This window comes from Canis aureus, chromosome 16, assembly GCF_053574225.1.
Source record: "Canis aureus isolate CA01 chromosome 16, VMU_Caureus_v.1.0, whole genome shotgun sequence".
Classification (NCBI taxonomy): Eukaryota; Metazoa; Chordata; class Mammalia; order Carnivora; family Canidae; genus Canis; species Canis aureus.
Window position 1 is genome coordinate 15485040 of NC_135626.1, and position 21458 is coordinate 15506497.

A 21458-nucleotide genomic window follows, 5' to 3' on the forward strand; every position below is an offset into this window, starting at 1 on the left:
GAAAAAGTAGAACATATCTCCCCAAATTTTTTTACAGGTCAGTTTCTATAAATTAAAACATCCCCTTGTCGTTTTACTTATGCAGACATCCATATCTGAAAGGAATTCGGCCATTTTCTATTGGCAGATTTCCTTTTTGCTTTTGTCTCCCCTAGTCTTCACATCTCCCTCTTTTTTGCTATCCTACCAAGCAAAACATTTATTTAAAAGAGTTCTTACCCTGGCTTCCAGGTCTGTGAACCTCATTAAAACTTGTTTGTAAAACTGTGTGTGCATTTTTCGAGGGAGAGTCATGGCTCTCATCAGATCCCCAAAGGATCCCATGCACCGCCCTCCCCACCCCACAAAAAGATTGAGAACAAGTTATTTGAAGAAAATCTTAGTTAACCTGTGGCAAAGTAATCTTCACTTCTATTCATCAAATAGAGGCAGTGATTTATTTCTCATTCTTTGGTGGCTAATTTTCTAAGTGTCCAGGAACTCCCTACGTCTAACGTGTAATAGGTAATGAGTTTGAAAAGCGAAAAGCACTTTAAGGAGAGGGGGAGAAGTAAGGATGGAGGAGCTCAATGACCGACACGAGAGCGATTACCTGTAGATGAGGGTTTACAGGCAGGACAGTGGCTGGGCCGGCACCACCCTCACCCTTCACCCATTGGACCCCGAGGCGTTGGGAACCTGGAGGGGCACAGCGCCGAGGTCGGAGACCTCATTCGACACCAGCGGAACGGGCCGGGACCAGGCTGCGCGTGCGGCCGGGGCTGCGGCTTGCGCGGGGCACCCTGGGAGCCGCGGGGCTGACGGACGAGCCCGCCGCCGCGCCGCCGCGCTCCGGGCGGGGCAGTGTTGCGTCGGGCGCTGCCGACACCGAGACGCGCCTCCTCTACATCCCGGATCCCCTAAGGCTCTTTCCTCTCAGCGTTTCGCGCTGGTTGGAGAGTCCCGCCTCTTCCCCCAGGCCGCACCACCCAGAGCCCTTCGTGCCCCTAAGCCCCGCCCCTTACGGAAGCCGAGGCGGCGGATCAGAATCCGGAAGGAAAACAATCGGGTGCGAGGGAGCTAGCCGGGACCTGCCGCCGGAGGGAGGTGGATCGGGCCGGGAGCAGCTGGGGGGAGACACGAGCCGGCGGGGCCGCGGCGTGGGGACCATGGCGGCCCTGAACCCAGGGAAGCCGACCGAACCAAGAGGCAAGAGGCTCAGGTGAGGAAGGCGGCTGCCGGCAAGCCGACCTGCTCCGAGGGGCATCGCTGTCTCCTTCCCTCTCAGGGCTGCGGCTCTGGGGCAGAACCAGACTGGGAGAGAGACCGCGCCTACAGGGCTGGTTCTAGTTCACAGACCCTTCGCGGTTCTCCCAAGCCAGTGTCGAGGGGGTGTTTGGGGCCCAAGCCCCGCGCTCCCTCCAGACTCCGGCCACCGACCGCGTTCCTATTTGGGCGCCCCAAGCAGGTGTTTCGGTCGGCTTCTGGCGGAGGGAGCGGTATTGGGCTGTTTGAGGTTAAAGACATAACAAGGCAGTCTCCTCTCAGCTCTAGAATAGAAATTGTATTCTTTTGGTCAGCGCATACATCACGGGTCTGCCTGATCCGGTTTTGACCTCCCAAAATCCGAAATCGGGTTTAGATAAGATCCTTTAGTGCAGTGATATAGCCTGGTCCCATGCTTGTTCTTTAACGAAGGACAACGCTAATCACCATCTTAGTGCAGGTCACAATGTAAGGATTTGCTGCTAATCGTCGGATCAGAGAGTGAGGGCAAGAAATCCCGACTTTGACTCTCCATTCACTTAGTCTCTGGGAAAACCGAAGAGCCTAGGACTAAAAGGGCTACTTTCCTTAATCCTGCGTTGGACAGCAGGGGGAGATCGTAAACAAACGAAGTGCAGAATCTCTGGCCAAACGCCTCCGAAGGTGGTTTGTGTATTGTTTTGTTGATGTTCACTGGGAGGGGCAGTTGTTTTAAGGGGAAGTTGTTTTAAGCTGGCCAAGAATTTCAAGTTGTGCTTTTTAAAGCATGGACCTCTAAGAACAGGATCTGGTGGAAAAAAGATGTTCTGGACACGCTGCCCTGTTCTCCTGCCTCTCTCAACCCCCTGTACCCTCACCCATTCTAGGTTTTCCACTACTGCAGGTCCTCCTCCTCATTGTGTACCTAGGACTCCCCTAAGGCTTGGTGGCTCCTTGGTCTCTGCAGGTTTTGTAGCCCCTGACTGCTGTGTACTCCGCTGACTCTGGGGCTTTCTTGGGAGTGTTGCTGTAACTATTCAATTAAAGAGATCTGTAAGTGTCCTTCCTCTGAGCCTCTGATGGGATCCATTGTTACTGAGAGCTGCTGATCTAGTTCTTTTGCTTCCCTAAGGCTTATATGAAGCCAAGGTTGAGGATGTTATCCAACTGATGATTTTTCCCAAAAGGGGGTAGACTCTTGAGGGAGATGTTGAGAACCCTCTTATTTAGAGTCTTCTCCTTGGGTTCCCTGAAATACTTGGCAGACTTGGCTATGCTCCAGGAACCTGCTAGGAAGAGGAGAGAAGGGGGATATGATTGTCTTATCTTTATTTTTGAAGTTCTCCTGTCTTGTAGTGCTGAGGCCTCTTACAAGGTGAAAACTGAACTTCCAGAATCTTTCTAGTGGTCTTAGGAGCCCTGAGGTGTGAATGACTGGTGGAATTACTAAATTCCTGACTACCCGCCCCATCCCCATCCCTATCCCTTCTCTCACCTGACCCCGAAACTTTTGCACCCACTTTGGCAACTTTCCTAATGTCAGCAGTACCAGTGCTGCCAAGGTGTGGGCAGTTATGAGCCTGCATGGAGGAGCTAAAACAGGGTGGAAATGTCCTGCTTCAGAAACAAAGTGAGGATGAAGGGCTTGTAGTTCAGTGCCCCTATTCCCACCAGGTACACAAACTCGTGTTTCCCATTATAGTTGCAGTGAATTGTGGTGCAGCCATTAGCAGGCCTCTCCCCCTGTTTATTACTTGGTAAGCTCCTGCCCCCTCCACAACTTCCCTTGGCATCCCTTCCACAGCATACAAGTTGTGACATGGAACGTGGCCTCTGCAGCACCTCCTCTAGACCTCAGTGATCTTCTTCAGCTGAACAAAGACAATCTGAATCTGGACATGTATGTCATTGGGTAGGTATCTGCAGTGCCCCTTCACCCATTTCCATTTCTGAAATAGGTAAGCCCGACTAGTCCAAAGTTGTCCCCATGGGGTACTACTGTAGCCTGTCCTCCCTCACTGTGGAGTCTTAAGGTTGGGAGCTTTCAGCCTGCATCAGGACTAGTCAGTATGTCTTGTCCTGAGTCAGTAATGGCAAGGGGTTGGCAATCAACAGCCAGGGGAGGGAGAGATCACGGCCGTGAATAGCCAAAGTTTCAAAGTGCTGAGGACAGTACTAAATGTCTGTGGCAGAGGACCTACTCTCCAGGCCAGGGGAGAGCCTCTGACCTGGGATGGGCAGTTTGCAGGAAATGAACTGTGGGATCATGAGCCTCCTTTCTGACACTGCCTTTGAAGACCCATGGAGCAGTTTCTTCATGGATGTGCTTTCCCCTCTGAGCTTCGTCAAGGTAACTAACAGGTTCATGGGCAGTGGGAAATGTGTTTCACCTCTTGTCATGTTCTTGTCAGAACCCCAGTTCTCCAATCTTCCACTCAGGCTTTCATGCTGTTTCCATTTATTTAAAGGCTTAAAGCTCAATTGCACGTGGCTGCCAGGGGCTCCTGCCTGCCTTGGGTCTTTCTAGTGCAGTGGAGCTGAGCTGGGACCCCAGGGGTTCATTTAACACTTTGTCATTTTTCAGGTTGAGAGAATCCTGGGGGAAGCACAGCAGGGCTTATTTACACTTGTGCCTATCCACCGCAGCCTCCAATCTACTCACATGCCCAGACTGAAATCCCGGAGTATAATAATAACTGATAACATTTATTGAGTGCTTATTTGGCAGTAAGCATTGTAAATAAGCTCTTTATGTACATTTTTAAGCACTCTTAACTCTCTTGAAATGTGGGTATTTTGCAGATGAAACCAAGACTCAAAGGCCATACAGGCTATCTGGGATTTGACTCTAGATTTTTCAAACTTCATAACCTATGTTCTTCTTTTTTTTTTTTTTCTTTACTGTATTAGCATGGAGTTAATTTTCAATTTTGGGGATGCCTGAGTGGCTCAGTGGTTGGCCGTCTGCCTTCTGGCTCAGGGCAATATTCCCGGAGTCCTGGGATCGAGTCCCACGTCGGGCTCCCTGCATGGGGCCTGCTTCTCCCTCTGCCTATGTCTCTGTTTCTGTCTCTATCTCTCATGAATAAATAAATAAAATCTTTTTTAAAAAGTTTTCAATTTTTTATTTTTTTTTAATTTTTAATTTTTTAAAAAGATTTTCCATTTATTCATTTGAGAGAGACAGCATGAGCAAGAGCAAGGGGGAGGGGCAGAGAGAGAAGAAGATTCTCCACTGAGCAGGGCATTGACACTAGGTTCGATCCTAGGACCTAGGGACCATGACCTGAGCCTAAGGCAGATGCTTAACCGACTGAGCCACCCAGGCGCCCCATAACCCATGTTCTTAACTACTATACTTTGTTGCTATACTGGGGAGCTCTGAGGCTGACAGGTATCCCATGGCTAGCTTGTTGGTATCAGAGGGTATCCTCTGATCACAGGAGACATGTACCTCAAATTCTCAGGGGCCCAGAGGTTAGGAGAGGAGAGAAGGAGGGGGAGGAAAATAGTTCTCAGTCTGAAGGGCCAGTATTCTTTGGGGGAAGTAGACCATAGGAAGGCTCTAGATTGCTAGATCTTCACCTTTATGTCCTTCACAGCTGAGGCATGAAGCATACTCCCATTTAAAGAACTCTGTGCATTATTTCTTGGAAATAACCAGAATTCCTCTAATCCCTTTCTGGGTGACTATATTTCTTCAGAATTAATTCTCTTACCCCAGTTTGCCTAAGGGTGAGTCCTCTCAAGGGCAGAGCCAGGAGGAGGGAATACAAGCTTTGTCCTGCTGAGGCTGAAAAAGCCAGTCCCCAAGCCCCAGATGAAGCTCAGGCCTCTTGCTACAGATGTGGAAGCTAGATCCTCCAAGAGGGCAGAACCACTTCTCTCACCACCCACTTTCTTCCCAAGACCGGAGGCCTCCTTGGACCTCGGCTTACTGTTAAGGGATTGGTAGACTGGAATCAAGCCAAGGAAATTAGCTCAGCTTGTGGCAGGGACACAACCCATTCTACCCATGTGGCCTCCCATGTTTGGGAGGCCTGCTTGAGGGCCTGGCACCCAAAGCAGATGGGTGACCCTCCTTCCCCCAGCCAAGAGTTGAGGTGAAGGGGTGAGCCCCACTTGCAGCCTGTTCCTCTGGCAGAAGTTTTTGCCAGTTAGAGATTGAGAAGCCTGGGCCTGACCCCCTTTGCTGGCTCCAGGGCCCCTAGCTGCCTCCCCTTAGGCCCTTCCTTAGCTCCTCCTACTTCACTTCCTCTAACAGAACTTCCCCTGCAAGTCTCCTGCCTTTCCCCACAGCCCCACCCTTTCTCCCAGTCTGAGGCTTTCCTGCCTCCCTCTCCTAACCCCAGCCTTACTCCTTTACAAAGTGGACTGGTACCTTTGTGCTGGGTCCTAGTGGCCCAGACTTGCTCTGTGGGTTAGGATTAAGCTTAAAAGCTCTTCCTGGATCTCTAGCAGTTCCTTAGGAGTCAGTTCTGTTGTCATATATGCTTGTGAACAAGAGACACCAAGATGGGGCTGAAGGGTGGGGTTGGAGACACATTAGTAGCAACCTCTACCCAATCCTAGGTTCTCACGCCTCCCTCACTCAGTCTTGGGCTTGGGGTTCCCCCTGCTTTGACTCCTCCACTGTGCCAGAGCTCCTGGCCTGTGGGATCAAGTTTCATAATTCCTGGAAGGCCCCAGTACATGCTCCCCACCCGGGGATTTCCTCCTTGGCCTCTGCACCTCATTCTCCGGAAACAGCTACTCGGGTGGTAGGTGTAGACAGCCTGAAGCTCAGAGAGAGGTCACTGGCTATGGCCCTTTCCCATTCCACCTCACAGACAGCAGGGATTGTAGGGATCCTGGACCTCTAACATTGTTATCTGAGTAGTCCTCCTGGTTCCTTAGTCTCCTTCAGCCTCAGCTTTCCGTCTGCAGAACAGGGATGATGGTTCCTAACAAGGTTGGCAATATGAAGGATTTCTGTACTATTCTCCCCAGTCTGCAAACACATGTCCACTGTGCTTGCTCTCATTGCCTCTTTTTTTTTTTTTTAAGATTGTATTTATTTATTCATGAGAGACACACAGAGAGAGAGAGAGAGGCAGAGATAGGGCAGAGGGAGAAACAGGCTCTATGCAGGGAGCCCGACGTGGGACTCGATCACGGGACCCCAGGATCACACCCTGGGCTGAAGGCGGCGCTAAACCCCCAAGCCACCCAAGCTGCCCATCTTTTTTTTTTTTTTTTTTTAAATAATAATTTTTTTTTATTGGTGTTCAATTTGCCAACATACAGAATAACGCCCAGTGCTCATCCTGTCAAGTGCCCCCCTCAGTGCCCGTCACCCATTCACCCCCGCCCCCTGCCCTCCTCCCCTTCCACCACCCCTAGTTCCTTTCCCAGAGTTAGGAGTCTTCATGTTCTGTCTCCTTTTCTGATATTTCCTACCCATTTCTTCTCCCTTCCCTTCTATTCCCTTTCACTATTATTCCAGGCTGCCCATCTCATTGCCTCTTTATTGCCTTTGTGGAAATCCAACTACCCACAGTGTATAATTATTTGGGGGAGCATTTTCTCAATTTTCTCCCACTGAGTTATGATAAATGCAGAAATTAGATGTATTTTTGATGGATTGTTATGTGCATATGCTTTGATGTTACTACTAGTCAAGTCAAGGTACAGAATATTTCTAGCACCCTAGAAGGCTCTTTCATGTTCTTTCCCTGAATTTACTTTTTTTTTTTTTTTAAGTAGGCTCCATGCCCAACGTGGGGCTTGAACTCACGGGGCTGAGATGAAGAGTCATGTGCTCTACCAACTGAGCCAGCCAGGCGCCACTCCCTGCATTTATTTTTTTTTTTTAATCTTTAAACCAGGGGCTCCTGGCTGACTCAATTGGAAGAGCATTCAACTCTTGATCTGGGGGTCATGAGTTCAAGCCCTACATTGGGTGCAGAGATTACTAAAAAAATATATTTTAAAACCTTAAACCAGGAAATAATAGCTGCCAGTTAATCTTTCCAGCATCTATGAGATAGATGAGATAGAGTCTTGCTTTATCAATGAGAAAATCGACTGAGACTTGGCCCAAGATCACATACTAAGAGCCCACATGGGATTTTTTTTTTTTTTAAGATTTTATTTATTTATTCATGAGAGACACAGAGAGAGAGAGAGAGAGGCAGAGACACAGGCAGAGGGAGAAGCAGGCTCCATGCAAGGAGCCTGATGTGGGACTCAAACCCAGGAATCTGGGATCATGCCCTGAGCCAAAGGCAGGCCTCAACCACTGAGCCATTCAGGCGCCCCGCCACGTGGGATTTGAACCCAGATCTGGATAACTTAAAAGCCAGTGCCCTTAGCCACTATCTTACCATAGGCCTTTCCTCTTAGAGGCCCTGGCCCACAGGGGTGGCAGCTGGAGTGCCCAGAGGACACATAGAACATGGAGAGAGGGGGATCCCTGGGTGGCTCAGCGGTTTAGTGCCTGCCTTTGGCCCAGGGCGTGATCCTGGAGCCCCGGGATCGAGAGTCCCATATCAGGCTCCCGGCATGAAGCCTGCTTCTCGTTCCGCTTGTGTCTCTGCCCCCTCTCTCTCTTTCTATGTCTATCATGAATAAATAAATAAAATCTTTAAAAAAAAAAAAAAAAAGAACATGGAGAGAGGAGTCCCTAGGCTGCATGGTACCGGGACTGAAGAGTCAGTGCTCTCCTGATGGCAGGGTACCCTGGCAGCCTTGTCTTCTCTGCCTTCCACCCAAGCCTAGGAACAGAAACTGGAATTTGCTTAGCTCTCAGAATACATCATTTGGCAGTTCAGGGGAATAAAACTCTGAGCCTGAAGCTGAGATACCATTGACCTCAGGGCTGGATGAGGACTTGCTCAGCCTGAGCAGGGAAATGAATGACCATTGTCCCCTCTATGCTGTAGGTGTCCAGTGTCCGCATGCAGGGGCTCCTCTTACTGTTCTTTGCCAAGCATCATCATTTGCCCTTTGTCCAGATCCTCTCTACTAAATCCACCCCCACTGGCCTCTTCGGGTACTGGGTAAGGACTGAGTTTTCTGAGTCATGAGCTGGGAGGCCTTCTGCCACTGGGCTGGGGAGGACTGGATGCTTTTGGGGCAAACAAATGGAAAAGGGGGGTGAAATGAACCTTAGCACTCTTCCAGACCAGTGCCCCTCATACCTGCTCTCCTGCCTCTGGGAGCTTAGCACCCCAGAGGCCTCAGGCTGGGTGAGCTGGGCTCTTAGATGGAGAGGTCACTCCAGGGAGCTGAGTATCTAGCCCTAGAGATCCTATGGCAGGCTGAGACCATCTCAGCTTAGGCTTGGGATGGGAAAGGGGAGGTATGTCTCAGAGCAACTTCTTGCCCGTCTGCCCACTTGTCCTACCAGGGGAACAAAGGAGGTGTAAACATCTGCATGAAGCTTTATGGCTACTATATCAGCATCATCAACTGCCACCTGCCCCCCCATATGGCCAACAATGACCAGAGGCTGGAGCACTTTGACCGGATCTTGGAGATGCAGAATTTTGAAGAACAGGATATCCCTAACATCCTGGACCATGAGTGAGCATGCACTTGTGAAGTGTTGCCCCTGCCCTCGTCCCTACACCAGCCCAGGCTAGCATTCTCCTCAGGCAGCCTGTGTTCCACTCCAGGCCTTTCTCAGCCTCTTCTCTGATGCCCCATCTGCTTTCCTGTCCAGCTTTACCTGCCTGGGGTCTAGGACCCCTTCCCTTTTCCTGACCCCTATGACCTGCCTAGGAACTTGTACACTTCTCAACATACTAGATTGAGAACCCCGTGGTTCCTGAGGTCACCCCCAGGGAGCTGGTTCTCAGCCTTGCCTTGTGGCCTATTGAGGGAGGGGGAGGGAGGGCAAGAGCTTACTCTGTATTTGTTACTTGCCCTTGGGGGCTGGTCTTTTTGGCTTAAATGGCAGGAAAGCAGCCTTGAGAATAGTTCAGTAGGGCCCATTCCATGTCATCACTGTCACTGGCTCCTCTCCCAGCTTCCATCGTCTCACCTGCCCCTTGAGCTCTGCGCTGGAGGAGTAAGCAGGCTTGAGGCCTGCTGCTCCTCCCTTTTCTGCCCTCATTACAACCCTCAGCTGCTTTTTCTCTCTGCAGCCTCATTCTCTGGTTTGGAGACATGAACTTTCGGATTGAGGACTTTGGGCTGCATTTTGTTCGGGAATCCATAAAAAATGGGTGCTACAGTGACCTGTGGGAGAAGGATCAGGTATCAAGTGAGGGAAGGGTCCAGACGGGTGATCTGGGCCCATTGTGGAAATTTAACATCAAATGTGGGGGGCCACTTCTCAGGTTCCTGAGCACCTGCTCTCCGTTTCCAAGCCTTTGAAGTCCTCGTTCTCAGGCAGGGAGGAGTTTAACAGGGCTTTGCACCCTAGGGGCCTGGTCTTCACTTGGGGGAGCTGGTGGGTGTGCATTAAGATAGGGAACGCAAGCAAGGGCTTCAGCTTGCTGTGGTCCTGTACCCAGCACCAACTCGCTTATATCCCTGTCGTCTTTTCCATCCCCAGGCTTGCTTGCCTCCTGGAAGATGAGATACCATCCCTTTGCAAGGGGACCCTGGCTACTCCAGCCTCCCCTCTGATAACGTTTGCTAATGGCTCCCAGACGGAATTCAAAGCCTGGTTCCTATAGTCCAAGGACTGGGAAATAGTAGGCAGTTGCCTCCCCTAGGACTATGGGATAATGTTTGCAAAAGGATTCGGCTGCTTTCCAGGGGATGGTGGTGGAATGGAAAGGGCTGCTGAGGCTGTCACTGAAGCAGTGAGGAAGTGAAGTGGTATTGCTTGACTCTTGGCCTACCATGATGGCATGTGCTGAGCCCTTGAATGGAGTGTGTACTGGGCCATTGGGTCAGGACTACTAGGAGATGAGACTGTGCCTTTCTCTCCAGCTCAGCATCGCCAAGAGACACGATCCACTGCTCCGGCAATTCCAGGAGGGCCCCCTGCTCTTTCCACCCACCTACAAGTTTGATAAGAACTCCAACAATTATGACACCAGGTGAGGGGGCTCCACCTTTAGAGGATCAGCCTGTCACAGATTTGGAATTAGCCTATGAGGAGAAAATGAGGGGCCAAGAGGCCTGGGAAGTCAAATTGTGTGGCAGAAGGAGCTGCCTCAGAATAGAAGTGTTAGGGAAGCAGGAATAGATCCAGCCATCACCTCAGGAGTGGCACCTCCCACCCACCTAATGAGGTGGTGACTGTGGGAGTTGTCCTAGATTGTCATCAGAGAGCAGGAAGGTGGTGGCAAGGTAGGGGTGGTGGTGAAGCAGCTGATTCCTCACTTGGGGGGGACTGCATTTCAGCATTTTGGGAACCCTTGCCTCCACTCCCCCTGGCTTTCTGGTCCTTTCCGGACAGGGACAGAAATCTTGGCTCAACCAGCTACTGCTATCAGGTACCCCTGCCCCAGCTGTGAGTGGATCAGGTACTACTTAGGAAGATGAAGCAGTAGTTGTCAATGGAGGAGTTTACAGGGAACAAAATAGAGACAGTACATCTAGTAATTAGAGATACAGCTCTGACCCTCATCAGCTACATGTCCTCATCAGCTACATGTCCTTAAGCCTCAGTTTTATCATCTATAAGATGGGGATGATAGAAGCACCCACCTTCATGAGGTTGAGGAGTGAATGAGACCTTATGTGTGCTTAGCCCAGTGCCTGGCACCTGGTAAGCACTGTGACAACTGCTGTTGCTAGATTCATGTCTTCAGGTGGTAGTTTTACTAAAAACCTTTCTAAAAAGCCGAGAAGGGGCCAGGTAACCACCGAAACTTTAAGCTTAGGCAGAGGGTCAAGAGCGGCTCCAGCATGAAGTTCCTGTTCCAATTTGGCAAGGATTCTCTTCTCTTCGAAGAAAAAGAAGAACCCTTTCCATGTTATAGGGTTTTTGTTTCACCTGGAGCAGCTCCTTCATTTATTCCTCTTAGAGCTGTTTTTTTTTTTTTTTTTTTTTTTTTTAAGAGAGCACAAGCAGGAATAAGGGGTAAGGAGAGGGATAAGTAGATTCCCCACTGTGCAGGGAGCCCACATGGGGCTCAATCCCAGGCCCCCAGGATCACGACCCAAGCAGTGGGCAGACACCCAACCAACTGAGCCACCCAGGTGCCCCATCCTCTTCGCAGAACTGTCTTATGAGGGAGGCAGGAGGTGCCTCCAGGGCAGTGCCTCTAGAATTGAGGGAGTGAATAAGTATCTCCCCAGCCAGGCCAGGGTGAGAGGTAGAACTGATGGCCCTGTGCTAGAAGTGGTATGGCAGAGCCAGTGTCCCCTCCAAGGAAGGAAGAGGGGGTGAGGCATTTCAGGACTGTAGAGCAAGACTTGGTGGGGTCATGGCCTGGGCAATGCACTCAAGAAGAGGCTATGAACACTGAAAACAGTCTAGCCTAGGCAACAGAGGCAGGCCAGAAAGGAGGTAAGAGGGCAGGTTCTAGCTGGCCAGCTGGCCTGAGGCCACAGCTTCAAGGAGACTGCCAAACTCCCAGCCATCCATTGAAAATGAGAGCTATCATGGAAATTGTGAGACCTCAATAGGATGGGCCTGGGCCTTGGTGGCTGGGACTTTCTACCAGTGGACATTATTATTTTTTTTTAAAGATTTATTTATTTATTCATGAGAGACAGAGAGAGGTGGAGACACAGGCAGAGGGAGAAACAGGCTCCATGCAGGGAGCCCGATGTGGGACTCGATCCTGGGTCCGCAGGATCAGGCCCTCGACTGAAGGTGGCGCTAAACCGCTGAGCCACCCGGGCTGCCCTCTACCAGTGGACTTTAAATCCTCACTTGATAGCACGAAGAAAGCTGCTGGCAGGCCATGTGGCCAGGGGTCCCTTTGCCCCTACCCCCAGGTATGGTAGGGAAACTACCAGGAGACTGGAAGTCCTTACAGACAGCTGAGTGTAGGCTAGGCTGTATGCAGCAGGTACTGAGTTTGGATACAGAGGCTCAGAGATGTTAAAAGACTTCAAAGGACTTCCCCAGGAGGCTTAGCTAGTAGTGGTGGAGCTGGAGCTAAGACCTGACTCTGAACTCTGCCCCACAGTGCTTCCATCTAGCCCATAGTACCTCCAAATTCACAGCGAGTCTTGCCAGCAGCAGCAAAAAGGAAGGCAGGATTGGAATAGCAGAGGCTTGCTAAAGAGGAGTCAGATACTTAATTCCATATAATAGATACAGTCCACATCGTGATTGACATTACTGAGCACTTACCATGTGCCTGTGTGACCAGACTGTTATTCATCCTCGAAAATCCAGTTCAGACATCGTCGCTGTTAGAAAGACTTCCCTAACCCTTCTCCATCTCACTGAGAGTTCTCTCCTGGCTGTATGCTGCCTGAAAGCCTTGCACACACCATGCTTTCAGTGTTGCTTTTAAGTCACTGTGCTTTTCCTGCTGTACTACAAATACCTGAAGAGACTGCATCTGATTTATGACCATCTCTGGTATATAGCATAGTGCCTGGCTTATTGTCTTTTGGGAGCCTGAGAGGACAAAAGGAAAAGATAAAGTATTTAAGGGACAGCCAGTCTATGGGATGCCTGGATGGCTCAGCGGTTGAGCGTCTGCCTTCGGCTCGGCATGATCCTGGGATCTGGGATCAAGTCCCACATCGGACTCCCTGTGGGGAGCCTGCTTCTCCCTCTACCTATGTCTCTGCCTCTGTATGTGTCTCTCATGAATAAATAAATAAATCTTTTTTAAAAGGGGGGAGGGTAGAGCCAGTCTATTAGAGGGATCCATCCACAGCAAGAGATCCAAATAAGCACTGTCAAGTCCAGGAGTTGACCATTAGAAGGTTCTAGAACTCTGAAAGTACTGAAGGAGGTTGAATGAATAGTAAGGAAGTAGGCACCTGAAGCCAGGAGTCAATCAGAGCTACTGTCAAGGAAACAGCATAGTTTGGCAGAAAGAAGGGCAGCATTCTGGTCAGTCAACAGCACCGATGAAAGATACCTTGAGAAGAGCCTGACCAACTGTACAAAGTGACTGTGAGTGAGTTGTGTGCAGGGCATGGTACACACGTGGCTTTGCCCAGCCATGGCAATATCCATGAGCCGAAATGTCAGCTCCATATAGGAGAAGATGAAAGGGCCCAAGTGGGAAATCCTGTTAAAGTCAAGGATTGCTATAAGGTTTTGTTAAGTCATCACGAGCTTGGTCAGCCTCTTCCACTAGGCAACGAGCCGAGGGTATTAGGATCAATCTAGTCAAGATTCATGTCCAGAGTTCAGGGAGATACTTAGAAGCCAACTATACGGAGCTGAAGGGAAAAGTTTCATTTCAGACCCAGAAATGGAACACATCATTACTTTGGGATCAGCAAATTGCCTCAATTTTCTAGGCTCTAGAGAAATTTGCAGAGCTAGTTGGTTTTAGTTTTTCTAAAGTAAGGACATACTAATCTCCAGAAACAATTCTTGTACTCAATCACAACCATTCAGCCAAAAAGCCTAAGTGAGGTCCAGTTCTGGTAAGACTATGAGACAGTTCTGGCTGCTGGGAATTGGCCAGTGGAGTGCAGTGGAAGGAGCACGGACTTCATAGACCTGGGCAAGCATCTAACTTCTGCCTGGACAGAGTGACCTCTGAACTTCAGTGTCTTGTAAATAGAGGAGAACGTGACCTATAATATACTACCAGTGAGTGCTGAGAGGATTAGGACTAGGCCATTAGACACCTATCACAGGAAGACCCTATGTTTTGCAATTATTATTAGAAATGAAGAACTGGGCACGGGAGAGCCCTTCGGTGGAGGCGGGGTTTAGTCGGTTAAGCATCCAACTCTTGGTTTCAGCTCTAGTTGTGATCTCAGGGTCGTGGAATCAAGACCTCCATCAGGCTCTATGCTCAGCGAACACTCTGCTTGAGTTTCTTTCTCTTTCTGCCCCTCCCCACTTGTGTGCACACGTGCACGCTCTCTCTCTCTCCAATAAATAAATAAATCTTAGAAAGAAAGAAATGGAGAATTGGGGGAATATATGTAATATTTAATTTGTACACATTTATTCACTTATTTACTTATAAGTAGGCTCCATGCCCAAAATGAGCCTTGAACTCACAACCCTGAGATTGAGAGTCTCATGCTCTACTGAATGAGCAAGCCAGGTGCCCCAATTTGTACACATTTAACTTTGTTTCAGACAAAGGTCCTTGAGGACCTTGTCAGTCCCATTTTTCAGATGCCCAGTTGCCCGGCACATAATAAGGGCTCAGTAAATCTTCATTGAAAGACTGAAGCAGGATACCTGGATGGCTCAGTGGTTGAGTGCCTGCCTTTGCCTCAGGGTGATCTGAGGAGTGATCTCAGGGTCCTGGGATCAAGTCCCACATCGAGCCTGCTTCTCCCTCTGCCTATGTCTCTGCCTCTCTCTCTGTGTCTCTCATGAATAAATAAATAAAATATTTTTTTAAAAAAGAAAGACTGAAGCATACAGGTGCCCAGTGATAAGCCTGGGCAGGCCCTGGAAAAGGAGGAAGGAAAGACAGGCAGTGGTCAGGACTTAAGGAGGACCCTAAAGTGACAACAAGTCACCATAATAGGGAAGTTGGGGTGGGGCAATGCTTTGAAAGGGAGAGTGGTACTTTGTGTGGTTCATTCCCAAGTTTAAGCATTGCCAGATACGTGGGTTCAGAGATTCTGTGTCTGTCATGTCTGGGGTGGAAATAGCACTCTGCAGAATAGCTCTGAGCATTCCTCAGAAGAGTGGAAGGTTCAGACAATGCGAGGAGCCTGAGCCAGTTAGTGATTCTTGACCACTCCCTTGACACACCCTAATTTGTTTAAGCTCTTAATGGCTCTTTGAAGGAAGTACTGTTATCACCCCATCTTAGAGCTGAAGGAGCTGAAGCTGGCAGTAGTGAAGCCACTTGCCCATGAGCATGTAGCTTTTTCTCTTTCTCCTTTAAACTAGATTACCAGTTAATTATAAAATGATATAATTCAGGAACAGGAATATGGAAAAGGTGCCTAGGGCAAGGTGTGACGAGAAGGCAAGGAGCTTCCATGCCCTCTGAGCCCACCACTCTAAGTCACGTGTTCACCAACCAGAACCACATAGCTCTTAATTAACAGGGCAGAACCTTCCCCCAAATCCTGGTGTCTGACTCTGGAGTCAGACTTTACCAGCGAGACATCATTCTGCCTCTGTTGCTAGAAGACTGTATTACTGTTGAATGGACAACAGTATGTCGGAAATGTTTATTTAAAACAGTAAGTGAATAAAACAGAAGGCGAAAAATAGCATTGCAAACTGGTTATCAGCATCTGAAACTGTATACATTAGGATTGGATGGGCGTTTTTGTTTTTTGTTTTTTTAAGTTATTGAAGAGGGGATCCCTGGGTGGCTTAGAGTTCAGCCCCTGCCTTTGGCCCAGGGGGTGATCCTGGGGTCCGGGAATCGAGTCCCACGTTGGGCTCCCAGCATGGAGCCTGCTTCTCCCTCCTCCTCTCTCTCTCTCTCTCTCTCTCTCTATCATGAATAAATAAATAAAATCTTAAAAAAATATAAAATAAAGTTATTGAAGAGTTTTATTTTTTTTAAGATTTTATTTATTTATTCATAGACAGAGAGAGAGAGAGGCAGAGACACAGGCAGAGGGAGAAGCAGGCTCCATGCAGGGAGCCTGATGTGGGACTCCATCCCAGGTCTCCAGGATCACACCCCAGGCTGCAGGCAGCGCCAAACCCCTGTGCCACTGGGGCTGCCCTGGATGGGCGTTTTTTGAGGAGAGAGATTTGAGTTTGGGGTTTTAGTTTAGGTTCTTTTTTTTCTTTTTTTTTTTTAAAGATTTATTTATTCATGAAAGACACAGAGAGAGAAGCAGGCTCCCCACAGGGAGCCCTATGCAGGACTAGATCCTAGATCCAAGGATCACACCCTGAACTGAAGGGAGACGCTCAACCGCTGGACCACCCAGGAGTCGCTAGTTTAGGTTCTACAAGCAGTTGTGCCTACTATGTGCTAGGCTCTGTACTAAAGCTGAGGCTGTGCAGGAGACCTTGAGAGCCCGTGCTTGCCTTCTGAGCTCACACTAGCCAACTTGCAGACTGGGAAACAGGAAACGACAGCACTGGATAACATAATAGGGGAAGCACTGGTACAAAATGCTTTGAGGGCAGAAAGCAAAGCTCAAAGACGGCTTTCAGACAAAGACAGCATTGGAATTGGGCCTCTCTCTGTGAAGAAGGGTGTTCCAGGCAGCAAAAACTGCAAGAGTAAAGGTCCAGAGGCTGGAGAGTCACTGGTGTGGACGGGTCTGGGACGGTACGGGGAGATAGAGAAGGGGAAGGGTGTCAGGAAAAAAGCCATCCTTGGGGACTTGAGCCTTATTCTGGAGGCAGTGAAAACTCCTGAAAGGTTTTAAAGTGGGGAACCAAAAATAAATAAATAAAGTGGGGAACCATCTGACTAAGATTTACTACTCTGGGTTCATTTAAAATCAAGGGGGAGGAACCCAGAACAGCAACTGCTTCCACTGCCATTCCAGATTGTGGGGTCTCCCCTTGGAGGGCACAGCCTGCTTGCCCAGCCAGTCTTAAAAAACACCTCAATAGCTGACTGGGCATAGCTGTGTTAGGAGTCAGAGACTTGCCTGTCTTGGGTAAAAGTAACCTAGGGGAGGAAAGCACTCCAGTCTCCAGGGGCTATACGGCCTCTTGAGTGAGTGAAGCTGGTTAAGCAAAGAACAGGCCAGAGATCTCTCAGTTGACTATTAAGAACGAAGCGCAGAGAGCTTATTTTGTACCAGGCACTGTGCTAAATATTTCATGTGCCCTATTTCATTTAATCATGTCAGCAACCCTGTGGGGTAACTATTATTACCTTCATCTTATGGATGAGAAAGCAGAGGCCTAAGAGGGGTTAGCTTGGTGGTTAAGAACTTGTGTTCTGTGGTCATGCTGCCTGGCCTTGAATCCTGACTCCGCCACTCAGTAGCCATGTGACTTTGTGAAGGTTCTTTCCTCACTAAGTTTCAGTTTCTCCACCTGTGAGAGGGGGACAGGTGGTACTGACGGCAGGCACATGGTGAACCTCCTGAAGTGCTTCCCTTTCTTTTCCTGAGATCTCACCATTAGTGAAATTGAAGCCAAATTCCAGCTTACCTCTGACTCCAAAGTCCTAGCCTCAGCTTCTTTGGTCTACTGCTGTTTTTGTTCTAGAAGTAAGAAAGGCTTTGAAATGGAATGTTTCTAGATCACAATTTGACTCATAAAAATGTAGACCTGACTAAAGGCCCTGACTGATTCTGACAAAGGCCAGTATGCTTCTGATTCCTACCTACTACCATGCCACACTCCCACTGTGGCCCAGGGGTCTTGGGGCCACCAATAGACCCTGATGTTCGGGGTTCCAGCAGGCTTGTTTGGGGTACATCTTGCTCTCCTGCCAACCCATCTTGCTCTCCTGCCAACCCTTTTCTCCACATTCTTTTTCCTCCTCCACCCCCAGTGAGAAAAAGCGCAAGCCTGCATGGACCGACCGCATCCTATGGAGGTTGAAGCGGCAGCCCCAAGCCAATCCCCACAACCAGAGGCTGCCAGTCCCCCACTTCTGCCTGTCTCTGAGGAGCTATGTCAGCCACATGATGTACTGCATCAGTGACCATAAGCCTGTCACCAGCACCTTTGACTTGGAGGTGAATTTCCAGGCTGCCTGGCCCTTAACAGAGCACCCACTGGGCCACGTCCCAGACCCCCCAGCCCTGGATTCTAATGTCAGCAGATCTCCCAGGGGAGACTTGTAGGAGGACACCATTGCCATTCCTCCCAGGTCAGGTATCCCAGCTCTTAGAAGCTGTTGAGGGCTCTGTCAAAAACCATGTTCGGACCCTTTGTGAATAGGTTTCCATTTCCTCTTGGTACTGTCCCTTGGGGCTAATGAGTTCCATTATGCTTATTACCTACCACGTGAAGTAGGACTTCCTTCTATTTGTCCTAAATCTACCTGGATCAGGTTGCAAAGGGAGCTCCCTCCATCCTTGCATCTTGCCATCAAATGACCAAAGCAATATTGACCTTCTTTGAGACCTGCTGGCTGCCCTCAGCCTTCACTTTTTCAAATACTGGTTTGTCTGTCCGTCTGCATGCCTATAGCTATTTTCCCCTGAGCTACCCTCCCTGCTTTGAGTCAGGAACCATAGGGGCCTTAGAGCAGCTACCTGGCTTCTTTTATCTTAAACCTGTCAGCAATGCCCCATTCTTTCCTACCTTCCTTCACCCCTCAGCACTTGGCTCTCTGCTTTATTACCCACTGGGCCCCCAGCCCCATCCTCCCTGGCAGGGCCAACCACCCCTGACAAGCCTTTGGCCCTTTCTCCTTCCAGCTGGCCAGCCAAGGTCTGATACTTTCTCGGGGCAGCCTGGTGGAGTTCTCTGCCCAATCCCTTGTGTGCCCCCTTTCCGCCCCGCTGACCCTGATGTGTTGGAAGGGCATGGCAAGAACGTTAGTCTCAGGGAAAGGAATGATGCTGTGGGATTTCAACCCCTTTCCCACCCCTGTGTGTAGCTGAAGCCGTTGGTGTCTGTTCCACCGATCACCCTGATGCCCGAGGGGCTGTGGACCATGGAGAACGACATGTTGATCAGCTACTCCTTGACCCCAGACTTTCTCAGCAGCCCCTGGGACTGGATTGGACTATACAAGGTGATGTGGCGAGCAAGACATGGTGTCCATCAGCCATACCCCTTTGTTTTATCCATCCTGAGGGCTCATGGGAGCTGGGTACAGAGACTGAAGAGCTGATGCTCATCCCCCACACAAGTCCTTGCCCACCTAGGGGCTGGCAGTGAAGGGGAGGATGCATACTGTACAATGGCCAGCCTGAGGCATCCTTTCCTTGTTGTTCCGTGTCCTCCCAGACCACTGACTGCCCAATCCCCTCTCCCACAGGTGGGGCTGCGCCACATTAATGACTACGTGTCCTATGTCTGGGTCAGGGACAACCAGGTCTCCTTCAGCGATGGGCTGATCCAGGTACCTGCCCCCTTTCCTGAGATAGGTAACCCCTGTCTCCAGCATGTGGGCTTGCCTGAGCACTGTTCTGTCTCTTGGAAGGAACAGAGGGTGGGATAATTTGTTGCTGAGAGCTGAATGGGGCCCAGGCCAGGGAGCTGACCCCATTCTTATCCATCCTCTCCTCCAGGTATACTTCAATACCAGGGATATCCCTGAGACTGAGGACCAGTTTCTCCTCTGTTACTATAGCAACAATCTACATTCTGTGGTGGGGATAAGCAAACCCTTCAAGGTATGCTGGTGAGGGAAGGGGATTTGAACACCTCATCAGTTCTCCAGGGCCACAGTCCTAGGGACCCACTTATACCATGGAGCTGCATCCATTGGAAAAGGGGAATGATAGAGACACAGGAAAATCTGCTCTTCCCCTCTTCTACTCACCATCTGTTTTATCCCTGCAGATCCAGCCTAGCTCCTTCTTGGCGGAGGACCTGCTGAGTGAAGCCCAACCACATATCTGAGCCCAGATGAGAGTGGATCCAGGGCGGAGGCCAAAGCTAGGAGCCAGCTCTGCCTACCACTGCCAGGAGCACTGGGGGCCTGACCCAGCTCCCAGAGGCAGCAGGTACCCTCCACCTCCCAGGGGGAGCTCTAGCTACACGCCTTTGCTCTCTCTAGTCCAGATCTCTAGAATTGGCCACTCAGGCTTTTCTTGCTGAGATGTGAATGAAACCAGCTAGTTTGTCAACAGTGAAGACCTGGGACAGTCCACCGGATGTAGGAAGGACCCCTCCAGCCTATAGCTCGTTTCTTGATTTTCCCCACACACACTCCCAGTCCCGCCCAAGCAGACCTGCCAGGCACATGCCCTATCTGGCACAGGCCTGCATTCTTGTCACGCCATCCCGAGCCTCAGGCTGCCTGGAAGGGGGAGATGCTCATATTTGCACAGGCTCCATTGACTGGTTGGCACAAGCAACCCTGGGTTCCAGGAGTCTTGCCATCTCATTGCCTGTCCCCCTGAGGGATGGGCGGAGGGTTTGGGATCCCTGCTTTTAGCAAAAGCAATTAGACTAAGTGGGCAGGATGGAAAGGCCCTTCCACCCAGGCTCTTTTGTAGGGGTTGTGGGCAGGATGATGAGTGTCCTGCCAGCACCCCTGCCCCCGTGGAGTCTGATCCAGGAAATTCCAGGGCCTGAGCAAAGGATTGGACCCAAGTTCATTTCTGCTGGTGGGTCAGGCTCCATGCCCTAACCTGCCCTCTTGTGAAGTGTTGGCAGCTGTGGCCACAGACTTTTCCAGGGTTTTTCTTGCCCAGTCGAGCTCATCTGCTCCTACCCTTGCCTCCAGTCACTGGCCAGAAACCTGCCTCTCTCTGGACTGCCCTAACACCTAGAAGTGGAGGCAGGCAGAGAAGAGAGCCAGAATCTAGATATTTTGGGGAATCTACCCTTGAGGGTCTTCAGAGAGCATTCTCTACGTGCTGTGTGGGCACTCAGTCCCACCCTCACCACTTGCCTCCAGCCACTGGTGATTCAACAGCCCTTCTCCCAGGAGAAGACACCTCAGGGAACCTGCTCTGTGACTATCACGCCTATCCTATCACCTGAGACTGAGGGACATTCTAGTCACTCTGTGATCCATACTCCACCCTGGGAGCTGTGTGTACCATGAAGAACTGTTCCCCTGGCTTCTAGTGGCCCATGGCTGTGTTCTGTGTCTGTTGTATTGGAGGATAATTAGAAACATGGCTTTTATGCTTGTGTGTGGCTCCATGATGGGGGGTGATGGTGGTGGTGGTAGTGTGTAACTCCATGGCACATGGTGATGGACCCTTGCTAGACTCTAAGATGAGGGCCTTGTAGATCTAGACTAGACTTTCTGTGTCTGAGAGTGGCACATGTTGCCTGGATGGGAATGGGATGAGGTCCCAGGATGGCGGCCCTCTGGGTCCCTGGCACAGTTGGGGCAAGCCAGCTATGCTACCTGTTAAGCATTTAGGTTAGCTTGCTGTGAAGTAGAATGGGTTTCTGGGAACTGACAACTCTCAGAAAAGGTGCTCTGCATTCACTGATTCATGCTTCCTCACCCACATTCCTGCACCTTAGTATTGAGCCTTGGTCCCAGGTCGAGCTAGCCAAAAACGTCACCGTCTTTTTTCTGTGTGCTACCTTTTCTCCAAGCCTCCCACCCCAAGGTCTCCATGTAATTGCCACCCCTGCCCCAACACACTCACAC

The 21458-nt window shown here is 50.1% G+C and overlaps 1 protein-coding gene across 5 annotated transcripts; it reads left to right on the forward strand.

The window, feature by feature from the left end:
• Positions 1 to 880: 880 nt before the first annotated feature.
• INPP5K (inositol polyphosphate-5-phosphatase K) lies at positions 881 to 20977 on the forward strand. 5 transcript variants are annotated; one of them, XR_013354083.1, is made up of 13 exons: positions 883 to 1201; positions 3029 to 3136; positions 3466 to 3574; positions 8148 to 8264; positions 8615 to 8790; positions 9354 to 9465; positions 10150 to 10259; positions 17715 to 17901; positions 18771 to 18908; positions 19155 to 19238; positions 19408 to 19512; positions 19682 to 19845; positions 20745 to 20977. XR_013354083.1 is itself a non-coding variant. In XM_077851795.1 (12 exons), the coding sequence occupies exons 1-12, from the start codon at positions 1149 to 1151 to the stop codon at positions 19739 to 19741; spliced, it is 1359 nt and encodes a 452-aa protein (XP_077707921.1). In that variant the 5' UTR covers positions 883 to 1148; the 3' UTR covers positions 19742 to 20977. The 5 variants fall into 5 exon arrangements, 4 of the variants coding, with proteins under 4 accessions (XP_077707922.1, XP_077707921.1, XP_077707924.1 ...); XM_077851795.1 differs by having other exon boundaries at positions 19682 to 20977; XM_077851798.1 differs by having other exon boundaries at positions 1186 to 1201; positions 3473 to 3574; positions 19682 to 20977.
• Positions 20978 to 21458: the final 481 nt, after the last annotated feature.

Excerpts from the sequence above, each read along its gene's own strand:
- INPP5K (XM_077851795.1), top strand. The coding sequence starts at position 1,149 with ATGGCGGCCCTGAACCCAGGGAAGCCGACCGAACCAAGAGGCAAGAGG. Across the intron at positions 8,791-9,353 it reads CCTAACATCCTGGACCATGA|CCTCATTCTCTGGTTTGGAG; the intron begins GTGAGCATGCAC and ends TTCTCTCTGCAG. Across the intron at positions 19,513-19,681 it reads GGATAAGCAAACCCTTCAAG|ATCCAGCCTAGCTCCTTCTT; the intron begins GTATGCTGGTGA and ends TTATCCCTGCAG.